Raw genomic sequence first — 21306 nt, forward strand, 5'->3', positions numbered from 1 at the left:
GTTTACCGAGAAGCACACACGGGCCATCGCTGGCTTCCGCTAAGCCCTATGAACAGCATGCTGACTGCAGAGTACGTGGGGCCACCTGGGATTTTAGGGGTTAAAAGAAAGCGGTACAAACTGCAGAACTCATTGCACAACTGCCTGCCAAACAACAGTCTGACCCAGGTTTTCTCCAACTTTCTTTATCAGTATTGCCTAAGCTCTTTTTGTTTTTCTTTTTGTGTGACTGGACGTGATGATCTCCAGTTCCATCTATTTTCCTGCAGATGACATGACTGTTCTTTATGGCTAAGACGTGTGCGGATGTGTGTGAGAGAGACTTTCCTCATCCACTCATCATGGATGGACACTCTGGGTGTCTCCATACTAGTTAGTTGTTTAAATGTCTCATTGCCGTCTTTAAGACTACAGGACCTTAGTGTTCGCCGTCACAGGGGCAAGGCTGTGTCCCAGCCGGTCTCGTGACAGTAGCTGCAGGAGGGGCTGTGAAAGGTCTTGGGTTTCTTTGCACCTTTTAAAGCTGGGGGTGGGGGGGAGGGGAGGCTGTTCCTGGTGGGGGAGTCATGGTTCCCTGTGCTGATTCAGACCACCAGGCCCTGACATGGCAAATCATCTCTGCATCTGGATGTGGCCATCTCCACGAATGTTCCTGTTCCTGCTTTGACATAGCACAGTAGAATGGAGACACTGCCTGGCTCTCAGGAGTGGGTGGACCAGTGTAACAGTAGACCGTGTTCATTGGGACCAATGGGGAGGAGGAGCTGGGAGAAGGTGAGGTCTGGCCCTTAGCCCCACCTCCTGTGGGGGTGTGCTCTCTCCTTAGAGGGCTAAGAAATGGCTACCTCTTTAAGAACAGCTCCTCCCTTTTTGCAATAATCCTTTCAAATGTGGACTCAGTAGAGCACTTTTTCCTTTCAAACTTCCTTCAAGATTCAGCCTGGGCACTCAGAATAAAGGAAGGTGAAGAAAAGGTAGGATTCAAAACAAGAGTGACATTTGCAGGCTAAGAGGAAAGGAGGTCGGATGGTAAGAAGAGAATGTGATGTTTGTCCTATTAATGTGGCTGGAATGGGAATAACATGGAATTTAGGAACTTTTCGTAGACAATGATTCTCAGCACACAAATACCTCTTTCTGTCTGCTTCTCTCTCCTCCTTCCCTTCTTGTCCCCCCCTTAATCTCTCTCTTTCTTTCATTGCTTTGTGACTTTATCTTTTAAAAAAAATAGAGAAGTAGTAGTAGATGCTAAACGCAGCCTCAGGACCAAGAAAATAGTAGGAAATGGGAAAAATTGCTTTAAGACAATGGTTTTAATTCTATTAACAAAAGAAAGGAAATGACTACCAGGCACACTGAAATAGAAACATTCATAATATTATGTCAGGTAGAGTATATATAGAGATGTGTGTGTATGTGCACGTGTGTGTGTGTGTGTGTGTGTATGTGTGTGTGTGAGTGTGTGGAGTATATATAGAGATGTGTGTGTATGTGCGTGTGTGTGTGCGTGTGTGTGTGCGTGTGTGTGTGTGTGTGTGAGTGTGTGGAGGTAGCCCTCAGAATCTGTTGATCAATCATGAATGGAAAATACGATTCGGCCTCCAAGGGTTCAATCTGCACTGAATGCATACAACATTTTTCTTGCCCTTACTGTCTAAATAATATAGTGAATGACTGTTTACATAGCATTTATATTACATTAGGAACTATAAGTGATCTAGCAGCGACTTAAAGTCCAGGAGAAGCATGCCTACACAGAAGGCAGGTGTGAGAGGATCATGGTCTGAGGCCAGTCCAGGAAAAGTGAGTGAAACTCTATCTCAAAAACCAGGCCAGTCGTGATAGCACACACTTAGAGTCACAGGGAGGCAGGAGTGAGGGGAAGAGGACCAGAGCCCCAGGCCAGCTCTCAGCAAAACACAAGACGCAACATGAGAAACAGACAAAGAGACACCAAGGGCCAGGGCACGGTTCAAGTGGTGGAGTGCTTAGCTAACAAGTACAAGGTCCTGAGTTCAAACTCTGGTACCACCAAAAAACATTGTAAAAAATTAAAGGTAGATGTGCTTGGATTAGATGCAAATAGAAGGCATAAGGGAAACTTCAGCATCTTCAGATTTTCATTCTGAAGTCAGTCCTCAAAGAGACTGGAGGAGCCATTCTTTATGTATACACATTTCTATTTGTATGCTCAAATGTGCACGTGGGGGGGCAGGGTAGAGGTCTCCTGTGAATCTCTTAGAGGGCGAAGTGAAAACAAAATGGTCCGTTCTCTTTACGCATCAGCAGCATGCGACATGTAATGTGAGTACTGAATTAATGTTCTTTTCCTTGGGTACGACGGGACACTCTTATCTAACCCAAAATTAGTCTCAAATTAAAGTGTGGGCAAGACTGCTTCTGGAAATGCTCTCTGGGCCTTTGCACAGGCAACCATGGTGAAGCGGGTGGCCATCGTGGGGGCCGGTGTCAGCGGCCTGGCCTCCATCAGGAGCTGCCTGGAGGAGGGTCTGGAGCCCACCTGCTTCGAGAGGAGCGCGGACGTCGGGGGCCTGTGGATGTTCTCAGTGAGTAGGCAGCTCTGGGACCCACGGGGAGGGAGGGAGGCAGCGGACAGCAGGCTGCCTGAGCCTGGCCCCACCTGCTGCCCGGCAGCCATGACCCCTCCTTGAGTTGACATCCACACTGTAGAACATCAGGAGCTGGTTGAAAACCAACTTCCCTGCACGTGAAAAGTGCATGCAAGCACAGGCTGGCTTCAAACAATCCCAGTGAACAAAGTACACCCCTGAAAAATCATTGACAAGAGCTGCTGCAGATCAGAGCCATTGCTTATAATAAAGGGACAGGAGTCACTCGCTCAGAAGTCGTGACTTTGACAAGGTCCTCTTACTGATTCCGACCAAAGGCTTTTAAGTTTCAGATGTGTTGTTGGTGGTGGTGGTGGTATTACGGGTTTATTGTATTTTATTCTGCATTTTTGTCATCAGGTGACAAGAGCGCAGAGAGTTATTTGTGGACTCTGGACTCTCTTCCATCTGGTCTGTCTATTTTTGTGGCAGTACCATACAATGTTGATTACTCAAGCTTTGTGGCACATTTTAAAGTCATCTACCTTTATCGCTTTTGTTATGCTTTGCGGAGGCTCTTCAAGGGTCCTTGGTGCCTCCACATGAATTTAGAATTTCTTCCCGGTTTTGTAATGAATGCTCTTGTTGTTTTAATGGGGATTGCTTGAGTGAACATATTAACATTAATTCCTCCCATCTGTGAACACAAGAGGCCTCTTTATTTTTGGAGTCAGATCTCTTTGATGGAAGTTGGATCATACCCACTGTAGCAGTCCCCATGGGTCCTTGACTGAATTTATTCCCAAGGTTTGTTTTGGCTTGATTTTGTTATTTGTTTGCCACTACTAGAACTTCAACTCAGGGACGAGGTGCTCTCCTTTGCTTTTCACTCTACCACTTGAGCTACGCCTCCACTTTTGACTTGTTGGTGGTTAATTGGAGATAAAATAACCTGGGGTATGAGTCACAGTCTTCAGACCTCAGCCTCGGGATTACAGGCAGAGCCAGCAGCGCTGGGATTGGCTTTATTTTTGTAGCTATTCCCAGTCTCTTTCACAGTCACCTGGTAAGTTTCTGAAGGCAACACTGCTTCCTGAGTAAGTGGGTGAGAGACCCAGATATTTACATGCAGAAGATGGAACTTAACCCCTATCTCTCTCACCCTGTACAAAAATAAATTTATAACGGATCAAAGACATAAATGTAAGACCTGGAGCTGCTCATAGAAGACCAGTTCAAACTACTAGAAGAAAATACAGGGGAAATATTTCAAGCATAGGCGTTGTTAAAGTAGACTTTGCCAGAAAACCACGTAGACATCCAGGTACAAAGAACAAAGAAAAGGTGTATTGGCAATAAAGGGACCGGCAAGACCCCCCCTCACAGGAGAGAAGTGCCGGCATTGCCTCGGGTGACTTTTATAACCTCTGAGATCTGGTGAGTCCTGCTGCCTCCTATGGTGACAGGAAACCCCTCGAGGCTGGCGGCTGGAGGGAGCCATTGACTGCCTTTACCGAATGGGTCTAGTGTTGCCCAGGAAAAGCGCACACTCAACTATGCGGGAGGAAGCTCTGGGCTGAGCGGCAGAGTTGTTGCTTTTTTCCCTACGACTTCGAAGCACAGGAAATACAAACAAAAACACAAAGATGGGATTATGTGAAATGAATCTGCTGCGCAGAGGAAAGCTACAGAATGCAGCCACAATTCACAGAACAGGAAATAAAAACTGCCAACTATGCATCTACTAAGGGATGCATATCCAGCATATATTCAGAACCCAGTTAGAAAAGGTGAATGAATATACGCATCTTAAAAGGAGAAATTGAAATAGCCAACAAATATATTCATAATGGAATATCATTGAACCTTGAAAAAGAATAATATTCCATCATTTGTAGCAAACATAGATGGGAATTGTATTGGAGGCTGTTCTGTTAACAAGACACAGAAAGACAAATTCTGAATATGCTCTTTCATATGTGAATATTTAAGATCTGTAAGAGTAATTACTAGAGACCAGAAAGTGGCTGATTGGGAGAGGAGTAGGGTAGTAGATTAGAGAATAGGAACTCAAATGCAACTCAGCAGAAGTAAGAAGTGCCAGTGTTCTAGAATAACAACATATATTTCATAAGTAACTAAAAGACGAGCTGGAAGTCTCCAAACACAAAGTGACGGTAAGGAGATGGGAGACTTCATTATCTTGATTTGTAGGTATGTATTGAAATTTGAAATGTCTATACCCCCAGACAAGTACAATTATTATATATTATGTATTATTATGTATTAATTAAATGGCTTTGAAAAGTGTTTAAGAAGATGAACATTTTCACTATTTTGATCTGATCACTGTGTGCTATATATGTGTATCGGACTACCTACCCCCACAGTAACTCAAAAATTTGTACAATAAAATGGTGCCAAAAAGTGTTTAATTGAAACCTTCAGGTATTGGCTCAATCTTACAACACTGCATACTTAGTGAGAGTTGCAAGCTTCATCGTTTTCTGATGCCAATTTGACACTGGATATTTATAATACAGACTCATCTGAGGCTGGTGGCTCATACCTGAAATCCTAGCTATGAGAGGATCGTGGTTCAAAGCTAGCCCAAGCAGAAAAGTCTTCAAGACTCCATCGCCAATTAACCAACAGAATGTTGGACTAGTGACATGGTTCAAGTGGTGGAGAGTCATCTGTGAGTGCAAAACCCTGATTCAAGTCCCAGTCCCAGCACACAAACACAAAACTAAAAGCAAAATGAGGACTCTGCCCAGCAGACATGCATGTGTGTATCCATTAAACACTCCCTAAGCCCCGGAAACTGGATGAGCCCCCCTGTAGGAAACCAAAGATGTCCTTAGCTGTGATTTACTTTAAAATCCTGAGAGGAAGACACTACCTTGGATTAGCCAGTTTGTCCATAATACATCCCTTTATAAGAAGGAAGCAGATGGAGATTTAAAAGAAAGAGGGGTTAGAAGAGGACATGATGTGATGATTGTGTCAGAACAAAAGAGATTTGAAGATGCTGTGCCATGACTCTCAAAATGGATGAAGGAACCACAAGCCAAAGAATACCAACAACATCTCAATGGCTCACAAAAGAAAACAAAAACCAAGCAAAGGCTGACATTCACCGGAAGCTGGAGAAGCAAGGAACGGATTCTCCGCACAGAGCCTCTGGGAATGAACCTGGCGGCTGCCTTCGATGGGGCGTCGTTCTGACTTCCAACACCTGGCTTCCATAGGTAAGGGAGAACACATTCCCGGTCTTAGGCTCTCAATTCCGGAGCAGCTTAGCACCTCAGCCACAAAAAATTAACACTGGGTTATTCCCAGTGTCCTTAACTGTGTCTCCAGCAAGAGGGAGACGATAGTTCACAAACGATCATTGGGAAGGGCAGTGTTTCTCAAACAGAACTGGGATGTGCAGTGGCGTACTTAGTGTTCACATTGTGTGATGTGCTAGAAGAGTACATTACTTTATAATGTACTGCCAGGACCTTTAGTTTCTACATTCTTTCCATTCCTGTTTGCTCTCACTGAGATCTAAACTTCGTTTGGACGTGTCACAAACTAGGGGGAAGTTATATTTTGTAGCTATTTCCTACAGGATTTCCTTGTGTCCATCTAGTTCTTACTTCAACCCTGGTTGAAAGAGAAGGACCTTTCCCGCCTTCGCTCACAGATCAAAGTGCTTTCTGAGGAGGTGGAAGATGTCTTCCTTTCTCAGCAGCAACATAAACAATGAACCAGTAAATGACAGATTTGGGCAGGAGATTTTATGAACGAAGGCTCTTCTGCCTAACATTTTTTTTTTTTTGCTTTCTCTGGATTTTTCTATCTACAAGTTGAGTGCTATGTGCAGTAGGTAGGGCCAGCGGCTTCAGATTTTGGAATACTTATGTCACATAAGGATATATCTTGGCGATGAAATCCAAGTCTGCACATCAAGCTTGTTTACGTTATCCTCGCAGTCTGAGAGGAGCTTTATTCAGTAATGACAATGTGGCTGCATGTGACCCCAACTGGGAGGCCAGCTGTGCAATTTCCCACTTGTGTCAGGTGGAGCTCACAAAGGTTGGATTTGGAGTTTTCCAGTGAGATGCTCCATCTGTACCAATTTGTTCCTTCACGTCCCTCCCTCCTGTATCGATGCCATTCCTGCCACACTTCCTAAACTCACTAAAAGCTACCAATGCCTTCAGCTCCCTTCTTAAGTGCACAGACTTAAGATGCACGGTCGAGTTCTGTTTCCCATGGCTTTCTAAAACAAACCAAGAAGCTCATGCCCCGGTACTGCTTTGTCACGATCCAGCTTTGTCATGGTGGGCTTTGCCATGACGAAACTACCCCGATTTTACACGAAAACTCTGTATTCTGGGCATGCTGACAGCTTGGAGTTTCACAAACCCAAATGAGGCTCTTTGAGTGGTGAGGCCGCAGTCTGGTCTTGCATCATGGCCATCAGGCCAAGATCCAGGCAGCTCAATGGATTGCGGCCGACGGGTGGTTAGGAAAGACACTTCACCTAGACGTGCGGTCTTGTCAGGAGGGATCTTGGCAATTCAAGAAAGCTGCATTACCATTCATCTTCTTCATCGTGCGTCTAACCAGATGGCTTGTTTCTCCTCTGAAATCTTTTTTTATATTTTTAATATCTTTAAATAGTGGCACAAAGGAGTTTCAATCTGGCATGTCATGTGTGTGCACAACAGCTCTGAGCAATGTCATCCCTGCCCAGCGAGATTTCTGTCCATTCGATATCTTCTAGTCTTTTCACCAGCTTTTTTGTTTAAAAAAAAAAACAGTTTTTTTGAGACAATCTTGCTTCATAGTTCAGATGGCCTTGAGCTTGTTCTATGGCTCAAAGAACCCCGCCCCCCTGCTTCCTTGGAGATTACAGGCGTCCACACCAACCTGGCTCTCTCCTCATCATCTGCACTGACGAGCCCACAGCCTCAACAGACATGTCCAAAGATGTGCTTCTGCACAGTAACTGCACCGCTTTAGCTTCTTCATTCGTTTCTTCTGTTTCTTTTGCTGCACACCGTGGCTGCCAAACTTGGTTGAACCTTCGGAGTATTTGGAGAGTATTCAAAGTTCCTCATCACCTAAAGCAAATTTTCTGAGAGGAGAAGCTACATGTATGTATGTGTTTGTTTTTTTTTTGGTCCAGTCGTGGGGCTTGAACTCTGAGCCTGGGCGCTGTCCCTCAGCTCTTCAGCTCAAGGCTAGCGCTCTACCACTTGAGTCACAGCACCACTTCCAGCTTTTTTCTTTTTGCTTATGTGGTGCTGAGGAATCGAACCCAGGGCCTCAGGCATGCAAGGCAAGCGCTCTACCACTGAGCCACCTTCCCAGCCCCTACGTGTATGTTTTTAAAGCCCTCTGCTCCCTTCCCTTTTTTTTTTTCTGATCACTTACTATCTCCCGTACGATTTTATTAGCATCATTCCATAGCTTCCTGGAGTTACTATATATAACCAAGTCATGGATTTTTACATTTCTGGAAGTCGTAATTTTGTTATCTGCATAAATGTCCAAAAGGTGGCAATACTTACAAATTTAACGTGCTTGGTTCAAATTGGTTATATGACTTTTTATTGTTATTGTGGAGTTGATACACCGAGGGTCACAGTTACATGAGTAATGAGTACGATTCCTTATGTCTCCCCTTCCATCACTCTCTCCCAGTCTTTCCCTCCCGTCCCCAGCCACAAGATACCCAGTTCATTTTCCATACAGTGTCTAGTGAGCATCACTGTTGTATTTGTTCATCCGTGTTCTGACAGAAATCCTAAGCCTCATTTTAAGCTTAAATTAAGTTTTAATACTGACACATTTGCAAATCCTAGAAGTAGCTGGCAACCGTCTCTTATTATTTGCATTTATAAATTGACCAGAAATGTTTCCAAAATGATACATCGAAATCACACAAAGGTGAGCTGTAAGACATATCCTTCACATATTTAACTGTCTGAGGTGGGGGGGGGGGAGTTAAAGGGTCCTAATGGCATATTTCTGAAAAGGACATGAGGAAATGGTTTGCTAGGCCAGGGATGGAAATGCACACCTATAATCCCCGCTATGTGAGACCCTATCTGAAAACAACCTAATAACAAAAGGACTGGAGACAAAAGGACTGGTAGAGCATAATCAAGAGGCCCTCGTTCAAGTTCCAATACTCTAAAAACAGAAAGAAATTGTTTTCTCTCAGGAAAAAAGCATGTTAATTTATATTCTAAACTCCCTTGACAAGCTACGCAGATAAGCATCAATTGTTTGATTGAAATTAATTGATGTATGTCTTTGGTGTGCATCAAAGCCACTCAGTCATTTACCACTTGGCACTGGTCCTGAGCAGAAACGATACCCTCATTCACAAGTTCTTCATCTGAACCTGTTCACCCCAGGACCATGCAGAAGAGGGCAGAGCTAGCATTTACCAGTCAGTCTTCACCAACTCCTCCAAAGAGATGATGTGTTTTCCCGACTTCCCGTTTCCGGACGACTTCCCCAACTTCCTGCACAACAGTAAGCTCCAGGAATATATCACTACCTTTGCCAGAGAGAAGAACCTTCTGAAATACATACGATTTGAGGTAAGACGCGTCCACACACTCACCTGGCATGTCAGTGAGGAGACTCGTGTCTGTTCCACTATTCCTGACCTTCCTTTCCAGTGTCCCATTCTTATTTGCTCATGTTTTTAATATGTTTTTTATTGTAAAAATACTGTACAGAGGGGTTACAGTTACATGATTTGCTCACATTTTAAGTGTGGCTTCTCTAATCCAAGATTTAGAGAATATAATTATAATATACACTATATATAACATATCATATGATTATATTATAGCATATTATATATCATATCATACGATGCACATCATTACTTACAATTATATATGCTATAATATATTATAGTGTATAAGTTAATGCTTTTATTTTTTAAAGGTAATTATGAATAGGTAAAAATGTACCTTACTAATGAATTCTTTTTCTTAAGCCAAATGGACCTATCAGCCCAGTTTTCTTTCTTTATTTCTCTTAGACATTTGTAACCAGAATAAGTAAACGTGATGATTTCTCAATTACTGGCCAATGGGACGTTACCACTGAAAAGGATGGCAAAAAAGAATCATCTGTCTTTGATGCTGTAATGATCTGTTCTGGGCATCACGTGTACCCTAACCTACCAAAGGAGTCCTTTCCAGGTGTGGCTGAAACTTAGGCTGGTGTCTGACAAGAATGCGAATATTGATGATGTCTGAATTAGTCTCTTTCATGTTACTATAATAGACACCAAGGCTGGGTATGTTATAAAGAGTTTTATTTGGCTTGCACCTATGGGGAGCTTGCTTTTCTCAGTGCACCCTGGCTGTATTTCAACATAGTAGAAAAAATGGACAGGTATCAGCATGGATGGAAAGGGGAGATTACATGACAAAATAGGAAGCCACGAGAATTCAGAGTCCAGGGTCTCCCTCCCAGGGACCTTCTCTTAGGAGCAAAACTCCCTTAACCAGATTAGCATGATCACATTACTTCCTGTAGTCTCCACCCTTAAAGGTGTGCGCGCACAAACACACACACACACACACACACACACACACACACTATAGATAGATATAGATATATCTATATAACTATATAGATATATCTACATATGTATATATCTCTATCTATCTATCTATCTATCTATCTATCTATCTATCTATCTATCTATCTTATATATCCATCAATCCATGCTGGGAACCAAGCTTCTAGAATATATCCTTTTGAGAATATATTTAAACCATACCAAATCATGGCCATGTCTTTTTTAAAGTATGTTATGTAAATTCAAACACATTTCTGTCATATCGTTAGCTATTTGAGGTGTTAATTTCCTTATTTATGTGACTTTTTCAGCCACAAGCCCATCTCTGAAATGTGGTGGGCTTTTCTGAGTGGAAATCCAGCCAATGCACGCCCTTCCTTCTTTTCTTTCAGGACTGCAACGTTTTAAGGGCAAGTGCATCCACAGCAGGGACTACAAGGAGCCGAGCGTGTGGAGGGGGAAGCGAGTGCTGGTGATCGGTCTGGGGAACTCGGGCTGTGACATTGCCACCGAACTCAGCCACACCGCCCAGCAGGTGCGGCACCACACGTCCCCAGTAGACAATCTTCAGGCAATAGAAAGGTGTCACATGCGAGGGGGTGGAACGAGGTAACTACGTGGGTCTGCACATAGCTTATAGTTCACAGGAGAAAACCCCAATGTCACAGTGGGCAGTGGCAGCAGCAACAGGGAGGGTAGCAGCCAGCAGGCTGCTCTGGACCTTGAAAGGTTATGGTTTTGATTTTGAGAGCCAGTAGCAAGTTTTCACCTATCAGACAGATAAAATGGAACCTACTTTGTTCCCGTTTAAACTTGACTTAAGCAGTCAGACGTAAATCCACATGCTAACTCATTTGTGCAGACATCCATTCTATGAGTATTTGTTGAAAGCGTGTGGGTAATAGAAGTCTTTCTACTTTTCACATTGGAGCTGATGGTATGTAAGCTGCAAACCATATGCTGAGAAAGGCACAGTATCAGGAGATGTCTTCAGGCAGCTGGTCTTAAAGTAAGAAGCCTAGTGTCTGCAAAAACTAAAAGAGGGCTCTTCGGTTGCAGATCGGTAGAGTTGAGAGTGAGGAGATGAGAACTTAGAAGGCCAGAGAGGCTGAGAAATGTAGAGAGGCTGAGACATGTAGAGAAGCTGAGAGATGTAGAGAGGCTGAGAAGACCAGAGAGGCTGAGAGATATAGAGAGGCTGAGAAGGCTAGAGTAGCTGAGAAGGCTAGAGTAGCTGAGAGGGATAGAGAGGCTGAGAAGGCTAGAGTAGCTGAGAAGGCTAGAGTAGCTGAGAAGGCTAGAGTAGCTGAGAAGGCTAGAGTAGCTGAGAAGGCTAGAGTAGCTGAGAGGGATAGAGAGGCTGAGAAGGCTAGAGTAGCTGAGAAGGCTAGAGTAGCTGAGAAGGCTAGAGTAGCTGAGAAGGCTAGAGTAGCTGAGAAGGCTAGAGTAGCTGAGGCTTTAGAGGCTGAGAAGGCTAGAGAGGCAGTGCAGGACCTTTAGAGCTTTGGAAGATTCTTTAGAGGTTGACTGCTCAGAAGTCAAACTTTAGGAATCGTGTTTCCAGATGCTGCGCCCATTGATGCACAGCTCACCCTCAACAGGTCCCCTGGGCATCCCCAATGCATGTCCAACTTCATGCCATGATGTTACATGCGATGGAAACAAAGGAGATGTAGGACACAGGATATGAAAAGATATTCCTGTTACTCTGTCAATACATCATACTTGATAGGGAGACACACAAAGAAACTCCAGTCTCTCAGGAAGTAGTGAGGTCTAGTTAAATATTGATGCATATATATATATATAATATATATATATTAAACATGCCCTTCAGAGTTAGGGTAATGCGTTACAGTAGTATTTGAGCTATTATTGGAATAAAGAATAAATTAGAGCAATTCAGACACCAAATGTCTAAATGATTATAGACCCAAGCCTCACAAAAGGGAAACTGAGCCAGTCTTTAAAAGGTAATTATAAATCATAAAGGTGAGGAAGGGCCCAAGCTGTCTGTGAAGGGAAAATGGTATCAGCAAAGCATGAAGGTATGAATCGGAACTGCATGCATAGTTGATGATCTTGCTGAAGTGCATGTTCTTCATAAGAACAATTTGTAAAATACATTAACACTTTTCTCAACTACCTCAATATAAATAAGCTCCTTTGATGATGAGAAGAAAGCAATTAATTTTATTATGTTCATTCTATAGAAGTGATAACCGAGGGACTGAAATGCCAACTGTTTTCTTGAAAATCAGACAGGGAATTAACATTTGAGCCAGAGAAATGTTAGAGAACTGAGATTCAGATTTTTCTGATTCCAAAATCAGAGTAGCTACAGGAATTGACTCAGGAAAGAAAGATTGATGTCAGCTTACAAAATCTGTGTAAGGCCCTTGGTAACAGGCTAAAGAATTTGGATTCTCTATAAAGAAAGATAAATCACGTAAATACTCCTTGTACCAAGTAAGGATACGATGAAAACTTCTTCGAAGCAAGAAAACTAGTGTCTAAGACTCTGAGGTTAATCAATCGGCACTGCAGTCATTTCTTATTTAGCTAGCTTCCCTTATACACAAATATCTTCTATTTAACTTTGTTTTTTAAAAAAAAGAAAACATAAAGTAACCCTGAAAAACTATGTCTTACAGCAGAAGAGGAAGGGAATGGACATTGATTGAACATGTGCTCCAGGCTAGGCAGGGCTAGCTGCGTCGCCCACATTCACATCGAATCCTCACGCAAGTGAGATGCATTAGGATCTGATTCCCTCCTGTTTTAGAAGTGAGGAAACACTAATAGAGAATTGAAGGAATCTTCCTAAGACACATCATTAGCAAGCAGGAGTCCGGGATTGGACCCATTATTTTCTAATTCTAAATCTCTTGCCTTCATTTAGTGCGGTGGCAAGTAGTTTAAATGAAATACTTTGAGATCGGAGTCAAGTCTTTGCAGACAGCCCTAGTAAGATAACCACTAAAGGAAGATGACTAGAGTCAGTGGTCAGTCCCCTTCCTGTCGGCATCCATGCTCTACAGGAGGAGAAGGAAGCGTCCTTTAGCCTTACACTGAAAACGTTCTTTGGAATTATTCTGAGTGGAACAAGAGTCTGAGCCTGGGAGGTCCGCAGCACCCAGAAAAGGGCTCAAGGCTTTGAGAAATGCTCAGCTCTTCCACCCAAACAACGTTTCTCTTGAATTATTGGTCGCGTCTTAACTAAGTTTTCATGTAGTTGTGCTAAGGGGTCTCGATGCGATGCCACTGCATGAGTACAGCACATCTTGACCAGTGCCAGCGCTTCTGTCATTTTCCTCCATCCGCCTGACTCCACCTCCCCACGCACACGCGCGTGCGTGTGTGCTAACATTGTCACCTATGTACACTGAGCCGTACGATTGCACTCACCCACCCTTCCTCTCTCCTTTCTTCTTCTTCCTTTCCCCTGGACCTCACAATGGCAACGCTCCCAAGAGCCGGGGTGATCAGCCCCTTCCTGAAGGGGGTGGGGTGTGAGGAGCCTCTCCGGCATCCAGTATGAGCAGTCACACTTTTCACGGTGGAATTGGTGTTTCTGAAGGTCATCATCAGCTCCAGAAGTGGATCGTGGGTGATGAGCCGCGTCTGGGACAACGGCTTTCCTTGGGACATGGTGACGATCACGCGATTTCAAACCTTCCTCAAGAACAACTTGCCAACAGCCATCTCCGACTGGTGGTACCTGAGACAGATGAATGCAAGATACAAACACGAGAACTATGGCTTGATGCCTTTGAACGGGTAAGGCAGAGTCCGACAGGCTAAGCCCGCTGGTGCTCATCTCCATGTCAGCGGCCTTAGCTTGCGTGCAATCCTAAAGCAAAGTCTCCGTGTAGTAATCGCCTCTCCTGTATCAAAGGATACAGAACTACAAAGATTAGAGGTGAGTTCTGCACGTCCTCCCAAGTTGCACAGTTGGAAAGTCATAAACACCTCAGCAGAGTGGAGTATCATCTAATAGCTCAGCAGTTAGACGCAGAGCAACAGTAGCTAACCTGTCTGACGCACATCATCGGTCTCCCAGCCTCTGTCCGGCGTCTACCAAGAATCTGAACACTGTGACCTCACTTTTTGTTCACAACTATGAAGAGGGCTCAATTCGTACACTTGTTTTAGAGATGAGAAAACGGAGGGTCAATATAGTTAGTAACTTTGCCAAAATCCCACATCCAGAAAGGAGAAGCTACATTCAAAGCAAATCAAGACCTGTGTATTCCAGAGCCCCTAGTTCTTCGGGCATTTTTTCTGCCCCCTCCCATTAATGCATTGCCAGGCTGAATTAAGCAAAGCAAGAGTCTCATCATCCTGGAGCTGACCACCACTGCCACAAGCCTGTGTCTTTAGTTTCCTTCTCCCTTTCTCCTCTATCTCCCACTACACCCACCCCGTAAGAAATGACTAGGATATGAGATAAAGATCCCAACTTTTTCCTTCTGAGTGAAATCATTAACTCAACAAATATAAGTTCCATGCTATGCTAGGTCCTGTAGGCAGAGCAATAAGGAAACAAGCAGACATCCCCATGGAACCTATGATCTAAGTAGCAGGAAAGACTACTGAAGAAGGCGGAAGGTCTAAGGGGAGGGAGGGGGGGCTGGGAGGAGACAGGCAGGAAAGGCAGCTCAGGACGGTTTTCAGCAGTCCTCAGAGCAAAGGCCTGGGGGGAGGAGGGGCGTCTAGGGAAGGGTTTCCAGGGAACCGAGAGAAGCCATCCTCTCTTCAAGGGCACGGCTAGTGTGACTGCCAAGGGGCTCTCTCTCTGGAAAAGAGACCTGAGGCAAGCAGCAGGAGAAAAACAGATACCTCAGGGGCTGGGAAGGTGGCTCAGTGGTAGAGCGCTTGCCTTGCATGCATGAGGCCCTGGGTTCGATTCCTCAGTACCACATAAGCAGAAAAAGCCAGAAGTGGCGCTGTGGCTCAAGTGGTAGAGTGCTTGCCTTGAGCTGAGGGACAGCGCCCAGGCCCAGAGTTCAGGCCCCATGACTGGCAAAAGAAAACAAAAACAAACAAACAAAAAAAGAGATACCTCAGAGGCGGGAAAACAGCTAGGCAGTGTTGGGCCTGGTGAACGTTGCCAGGAGCCTTGCTTCTACTCTAGAAGCAGTAAGAAGCCACAGACACCCGGACACGGAAATGACATGGGTGATCTCTCTAAGCTGCTGTGGCCACCATGTCGTCCTTGAGTGTAGGGACCCAGGGAATGAGTAGAAATTAAAACAACAACAGCAACATTAATTTTTTAAAGTATTGTCAAAATTCCGGATGGCAGAGGTCAGTTGTTTGGACTCAGATCAGTAGCCATCAGCCAGCAGAAGAGGGAGTGGGGAAATGTTATCAAATTCAAGGAATATTCTACAAAACTTGAGGGAACGGGTGAGCTGGAGGGCTGGGAGAGAATGATCAGATAGATTCAGATACTACTTCAGTGAATGGCAAGTCCTTTGTATAACTACTCAGCGAGAAAAATAAAACTTTCAGAAGCAGAAGCGGACAGACTCTGGATGTAGCTTGAAGGACCAGAACCTTGGGGCCTTCTGCAGTTGCTGGGTACGCCTCCTGTCACCTGCGGGTGCTGTTACAGGCAGGGAGACACGCTTCACCCCTCCGTGAGCCCAGACAGAGCTTCCCGCCTCTCACTTTCTTCCTCCTATTTAGGTTTATCATACTACGGGAGTATAGTTTATCAAGAATAGCAGATAGCATTCTTAAGGACTCAGTATTGGCTGGGGACTGCAAAATTCTTCATATCACTATGAGCAGGTTAAGTATGAGAAAAGTAAGGTCCAGAGAATCTAGATGCTTACAGGTGAAAGATCGCAAAGAAAAAATACTCAACTACAGGATATTCTTATGTGAGGATTTTTCCTGAGGGACTAGGCATGGGTGTTACATGAAATGTGGAAGGAGCCCAATGACAGGAGAGAGAAAAGTTAGAGAGAACAGAGAAAGGATAAATGATGTTCACCATGTTCTCATGCATCAGTTGTGTTTCCAGTTTGATTGGTGATGCTCTGGCTCACTGAAGAACATCTTGGTAGCTTCTTCCTTCCTTAATAATCTGCATATATATATTGATATATATATATATATATCAATTAGACAGTGTTGCAATCATTCTCACTACTGTCCACACAGAGCCCTGAGGAAAGAGCCCGTGTTCAATGATGAGCTCCCAGCCCGCATCCTGTGTGGTACTGTGTCTGTGAAGCCCAACGTGAAGGAGTTCACAGAAACCTCGGCTGTATTTGAAGACGGGACCGTGTTTGAGGCCATCGATGGTGTCATCTTTGCTACAGGTTACAGCAATGCTTACCCCTTTCTTGGCGATTCCATCCTCCAAAGCAGAAACAATGAGATCACCTTGTTTAAAGGCATCTTCCCACCTCAGCTAGAGAAGGCCACGATGGCTGTGATTGGCCTTGTTCAGTCTCTGGGGGCTGCCATCCCCACCACCGACCTCCAGGCCCGCTGGGCAGCGCAAGTAATCAAAGGTAAGAACAGGCAGCTGGCCCAGGGGGCTCCCGGGGATGCTGCCTGAGCCCAGGGGGCTCCCGGGGATGCTGCCTGAGCCTGGGTGAAGCAACAGTCCTGGGGCAAGAGGCCTATCCAGCTGCACCCACCCTCCCCCCATCCAGCTGCACCCGCCCCTCCCCCAAGAGGCCCATCCAGCTGCACCCACCCTGCCCGAGGATGCTCGGTAGGGAATGGACTCAACACCCTATCCTGTAACTGTAAAAAACATATAAAACCAAGTAACTATGAAAAAACAGACCCATCCAGTTTTGAGAACCTGTAACTCTATATTCTTTGGTGTTATATTTTGTTATTTTTTTAATTTTAATATACATATATAGATGTTATTGTAAAGATGCTGTACAGAGGGGTTACAGTTACATGAGTAAGGTCATGAGTCCATTTCCTATCGAGCGTTGTTACCTCCTCCTTTGTTTTCCTCTACCATCCCTTTCCTCCCCACCTCCCCACCTCTCCCTCCCGCACCCCCAAAGCTGTAAAGTTCGTTTTCAACACAGTGTCTTGTACATCTCATTGTTACAATGGGTCAACCTGTATCCTTGTCCAGCATTTTGTTATTTCCCTTCCCCTCCCCAAATTAGAAAATGTATGTGCAAGATGCAGGGTGGTGTTATATTTTATAAGCAATTTATAGCAGGTCATGCTGGTTATCATATGTAATAGTAAGATATTATTAGGGGAGATTTTATCACTTTTCTGCCACTTACAATTCCTTAGTGCTGATAACTGTCCAAGATGATTCCTTGAACTACAAAGCACCAGACATTTCCATCTTCTACATGAGACAACTTTGTAAAATTGTGATTACAAAACTGAGCAGAATTATATTGTTTGAAAGTTGAGAAGATAAAGTAATGCCAAGCCAGTATGCCAACTGGATGACAACTGCAATATCCACAGTCATTGAAAATAGGCTTTCTGGGAATGTGATTTTTTCTGGTACATGTTTCTTCCCTGCCATGTATTAGCTAAGGACAATCAGGATGGGAATGTATTGGGTATAGTCGATGGTCAGTCTCTAAGATACAAGACAATGACTTCTTACATTCTGAAAAGAGAAAGGGAGTACTAAATTTGCTTGGGCTAAGGTAAAAAAAAAAAGCAGCATCTTCCAGCAATGGCACTGAGGTCCGATTCACTGTGACTTTTCAGTGTAGCTGTGAATTGTGGACAGATATTGATCATAAGACTACCTAGGGTCAGGATTAAAGAAAAAGTACAGATGTTAAATTTATTGCACAAAGTTTAATTAAACCTTAAGTTATAAACCTTCTGGATCAGAGAGTCTGAAGAGGCTTGGTCTCTTTGGAAGCCATGTCTAAGGCTTCTAGTTCCAACTCTGACTTGCTGGGGCTTTAAAGGTTCCTCATTATACAGTGGCACACAGACCCGGACAGTGTACATTCTAGGCACCAGCATGGTCCTGCACATAGTGGTCTCCCTGAATCTCCTTTTCTTCCTCCAGGCAGAAATGTGCAGACCTCAGAGAGGAGGCTGGCCAGAGAGGCACAGCCAGGAAGCGGGGATCAGGGGACCCCTCTCAGGGTTCCATTCCCCAGGGTTTGAGCCCAAGGAGACTGGAATGAAATGGTGGGACACTCGCTGTCCATGAGGACAAGTGTTGTCAGCTCTGGAAAAGGAAACAAGGCAATTGATAAGTAATCAATGTCCAAGGCAGCTGCAGTCCTGGGAGAAATGGGACAGGGAACAAAACAACCTAGCTTTGTAAAAATAAAACAAGAGTCCCAGGACCAAGGGCAGCCATCACAGGCAACAGCGCATGGCAGTAGCTGGTGGACGATTGCCAACATTCTTTTTCTTCTCAAACTGTTTTCCTGCCTAAGGAAAGATAGGTTTCCAGGATCTGGAATTAGGCCTTCTCTACAAAAGCTGTCCAGTGATTGCAGGAATCAGGGAATTATGGAAGTCACTTGAGCAATCGTACCTTGGCTATAAGTTCTAATCTCACGTAAAATGCCAAAGAAATCATCACAAATTAGAAGCATCTCTGGCCCCATAAACTTTCTTTGGGTCTGTGTTTCAGAAATCTCTGTAAACCTACATCAGCCTAAAATCCTGAAGCAACCCTCAAAGTGTCTCTTACATCTTGAGGCTCCCTCCTCATGTCCTTGGTGACTTTCAGCAGTCCAATGTCTCCGTCACATCCAAGAATGATTGGCCCTCCACAGACAAACACGAGGCTCATAAATCCTACATCTTATCTTCTCGAAATTCCTTTCTCTGGCAAAGCAAAATTCTTCCTTACCGTCTCTCAAATCTTCAAAATACCTTGTCAATTCCCTTTTATTTTGTTATGCCTTATTAGATTAATGTCTTTAAAACATGATGGAGTAGAATAGAATCCCTGAAACAGATACTAAACTTCAGGTAACTGCTTTAAGAACACAGTACAAAGGTATTTTACCTAACATTTTTTTTATAACTGTGACAGGTATCAATTCTGAGAAGATTAAAAATAGAATTGTATATCTGTCTCCAAATAATCACTTGTTTATTTGCTCAAGATTTTATTTTTCCAATAGTGACGAAAGTTGAAAATATTGCTATTGCTCATTAGGAAAGAAATGTGAGAGGATATTACTACCCCAAATGCGTTAACTGTCCTCACGTCCATCCTTCTTTTTCAGGAACTTGTACTTTGCCTTCTGTGAAAGATATGATGGATGATATTAATGAGAAAATGGGGAAAAAACTCAAATGGTAAGAGTACCCTTGTGGTAGAAGTCTAGGATTAGCCAAATAAAGGCATTAGGGTGACCGCTAGGAGTCACATCCACCCATCAAGAAATATCCGCACCTGATACTGCGTGAAGTCCTGGTGAGTGCACGATGCAGGGTACAGAGAAGGACCAGGGTCTCGATTACAGAACTACCTTTACCCCTCCATGTCCCCTGCAAGTACACACATCACAGAAGGAGATCCAGAGATGGCGAGTCATCCAAGGAGCTGGGGAGCGTGAAGGTAGAATTTCTATTCTCTGCCCAGAAACCTGAGATGCAGATATGACTTCAAACAGTGCTGGTAATGAACACGCCTCAGTGCGCGGGCAACAAATCCGGAACACTGGACTCTACTCTCCCACTGATGAGCTCAGCGGCCATGACTTGAGCAAGGGACAACTTATCCATTTGTTAACAGAGATTTAAAAAAAAAAGGTTCTATCAATTCCCTGAAATGTGGTGGAAATTCCACATAAGATCCAAAGAGCATTCTTTGATAACAGTTCAGAGCAGGCAGTAATACTCTCCTCCCTCTGTCTGACCTTGAACCCATGTCACTGACAGAGCAGAAGTGGGGTCTGTGTCCCGGGCCCTGAGCGAAGGGTGACCTCACGGTGCTGCATCCTCTCCCTCCTCCAGGTTTGGCAAAGGAGAGACCATACAGACAGACTACATCACGTACATGGACGAGCTGGCCACCTTCATCGGGGCAAAGCCCAGCGTCCCGTGGCTGTTTCTCACAGATCCCAGGCTCGCCCTGGAAGTCTTCTTTGGCCCTTGCAGCCCCTACCAGTTTCGGCTGGTGGGCCCAGGGAAGTGGCCGGGCGCCAGGCACGCCATCCTGACCCAGTGGGACCGGACACTGAAACCCACGGCCACGCGGGCTGTTCGAGGGCCTTGGAAGCCCTGCCTGTTCGCAAAGCCGCTCGGGATCCTGGCTCTCCCTGTTCTGCTAGTTGCGCTTTTTCTGGTGTTGAGCTGAGCGTTATTCCCTCTGGGGCTTCTGGGAATTATTGACCATAGCCAGGCAGGGACGCTGCTACTTAAACCTCTTACTTTCTTAATGAAGATCATTGGCTCATATACCATAGATGTTGACCAGGGCAGCCGAGTTGTTTCTAGCTTTTTAAAGAAGCTTCCTTAAGAGTCACATGATCTAAGCTCATCATTAATCATTCTCTTTAGGTCCCACTAACACTTCATAATCAGAATTGTGCTCTTTATGTCTCACTTAAATCATCTCCTGAAACATTTAGACATGATGTCTTTTCTCCTTTAAACACTGCTTGAAGTATGCACTTCAAGTCTAAATAAAGTAGGCAGTAGGCAGAATATTTACAATATGATATTCTCAAGACCTCTGCGGGCGAGTTCAGCTATTGGAGATTTCCCTTACAAGGCATATTCCGGCAGTACCTCCCGCTCCCTCACCTAGAGACCGTCCAACCTGACCAGTTCTGAAAACATGCACTTTCCCGATACTCTCAACAAGGAAACTAAATCACTAACGTGTATCTGCAAAGGAATAACATCAGCATTAACAATGGCCTTTGAAGGTCTGGGAAGGTGGCTCAGTGGTAGAGTGCTTGCCTTGCATGCATGAGGCCCTGGGTTCGATTCCTCAGCACCACATAAGCAAAAAGAAAAAAGCCGGGGTGCTGTGGCTCAAGTGGTAGAGCGCTAGCCTTGAGCTGAAGAGCTGAGGGACAGCGCCCAGGCCCAGAGTTCAGGCCCACGACCGGACCCAAAAAAAAAAAAACAATGGCCTTTGAGTTGGATAGAAAGACATTTTAAAACTTCAATAGTAGCTAA

At 44.5% G+C, this 21306-nt stretch overlaps 1 protein-coding gene across 1 annotated transcript; it reads left to right on the top strand.

The window, feature by feature from the left end:
• The first annotated feature begins 908 nt into the window (after nt 1–908).
• On the top strand, nt 909–21042 carry Fmo3 (flavin containing monooxygenase 3). The gene is made up of 9 exons (XM_013015593.1): nt 909–974; nt 2430–2567; nt 8990–9178; nt 9631–9793; nt 10572–10714; nt 13760–13959; nt 16354–16709; nt 19401–19473; nt 20134–21042. The coding sequence occupies exons 2-9, from the start codon at nt 2436–2438 to the stop codon at nt 20474–20476; spliced, it is 1599 nt and encodes a 532-aa protein (XP_012871047.1). The 5' UTR covers nt 909–974; nt 2430–2435; the 3' UTR covers nt 20477–21042.
• Nucleotides 21043–21306: the final 264 nt, after the last annotated feature.

This window comes from Dipodomys ordii, unplaced genomic scaffold, assembly GCF_000151885.1.
Source record: "Dipodomys ordii isolate 6190 unplaced genomic scaffold, Dord_2.0 Scaffold27, whole genome shotgun sequence".
Taxonomy (NCBI): Eukaryota; Metazoa; Chordata; class Mammalia; order Rodentia; family Heteromyidae; genus Dipodomys; species Dipodomys ordii.

Excerpts from the sequence above, each read along its gene's own strand:
- Fmo3 (XM_013015593.1), top strand. The coding sequence starts at position 2,436 with ATGGTGAAGCGGGTGGCCATCGTGGGGGCCGGTGTCAGCGGCCTGGCC. Across the intron at positions 10,715-13,759 it reads TCAGCCACACCGCCCAGCAG|GTCATCATCAGCTCCAGAAG; the intron begins GTGCGGCACCAC and ends GTGTTTCTGAAG. Across the intron at positions 16,710-19,400 it reads GGCAGCGCAAGTAATCAAAG|GAACTTGTACTTTGCCTTCT; the intron begins GTAAGAACAGGC and ends CTTCTTTTTCAG.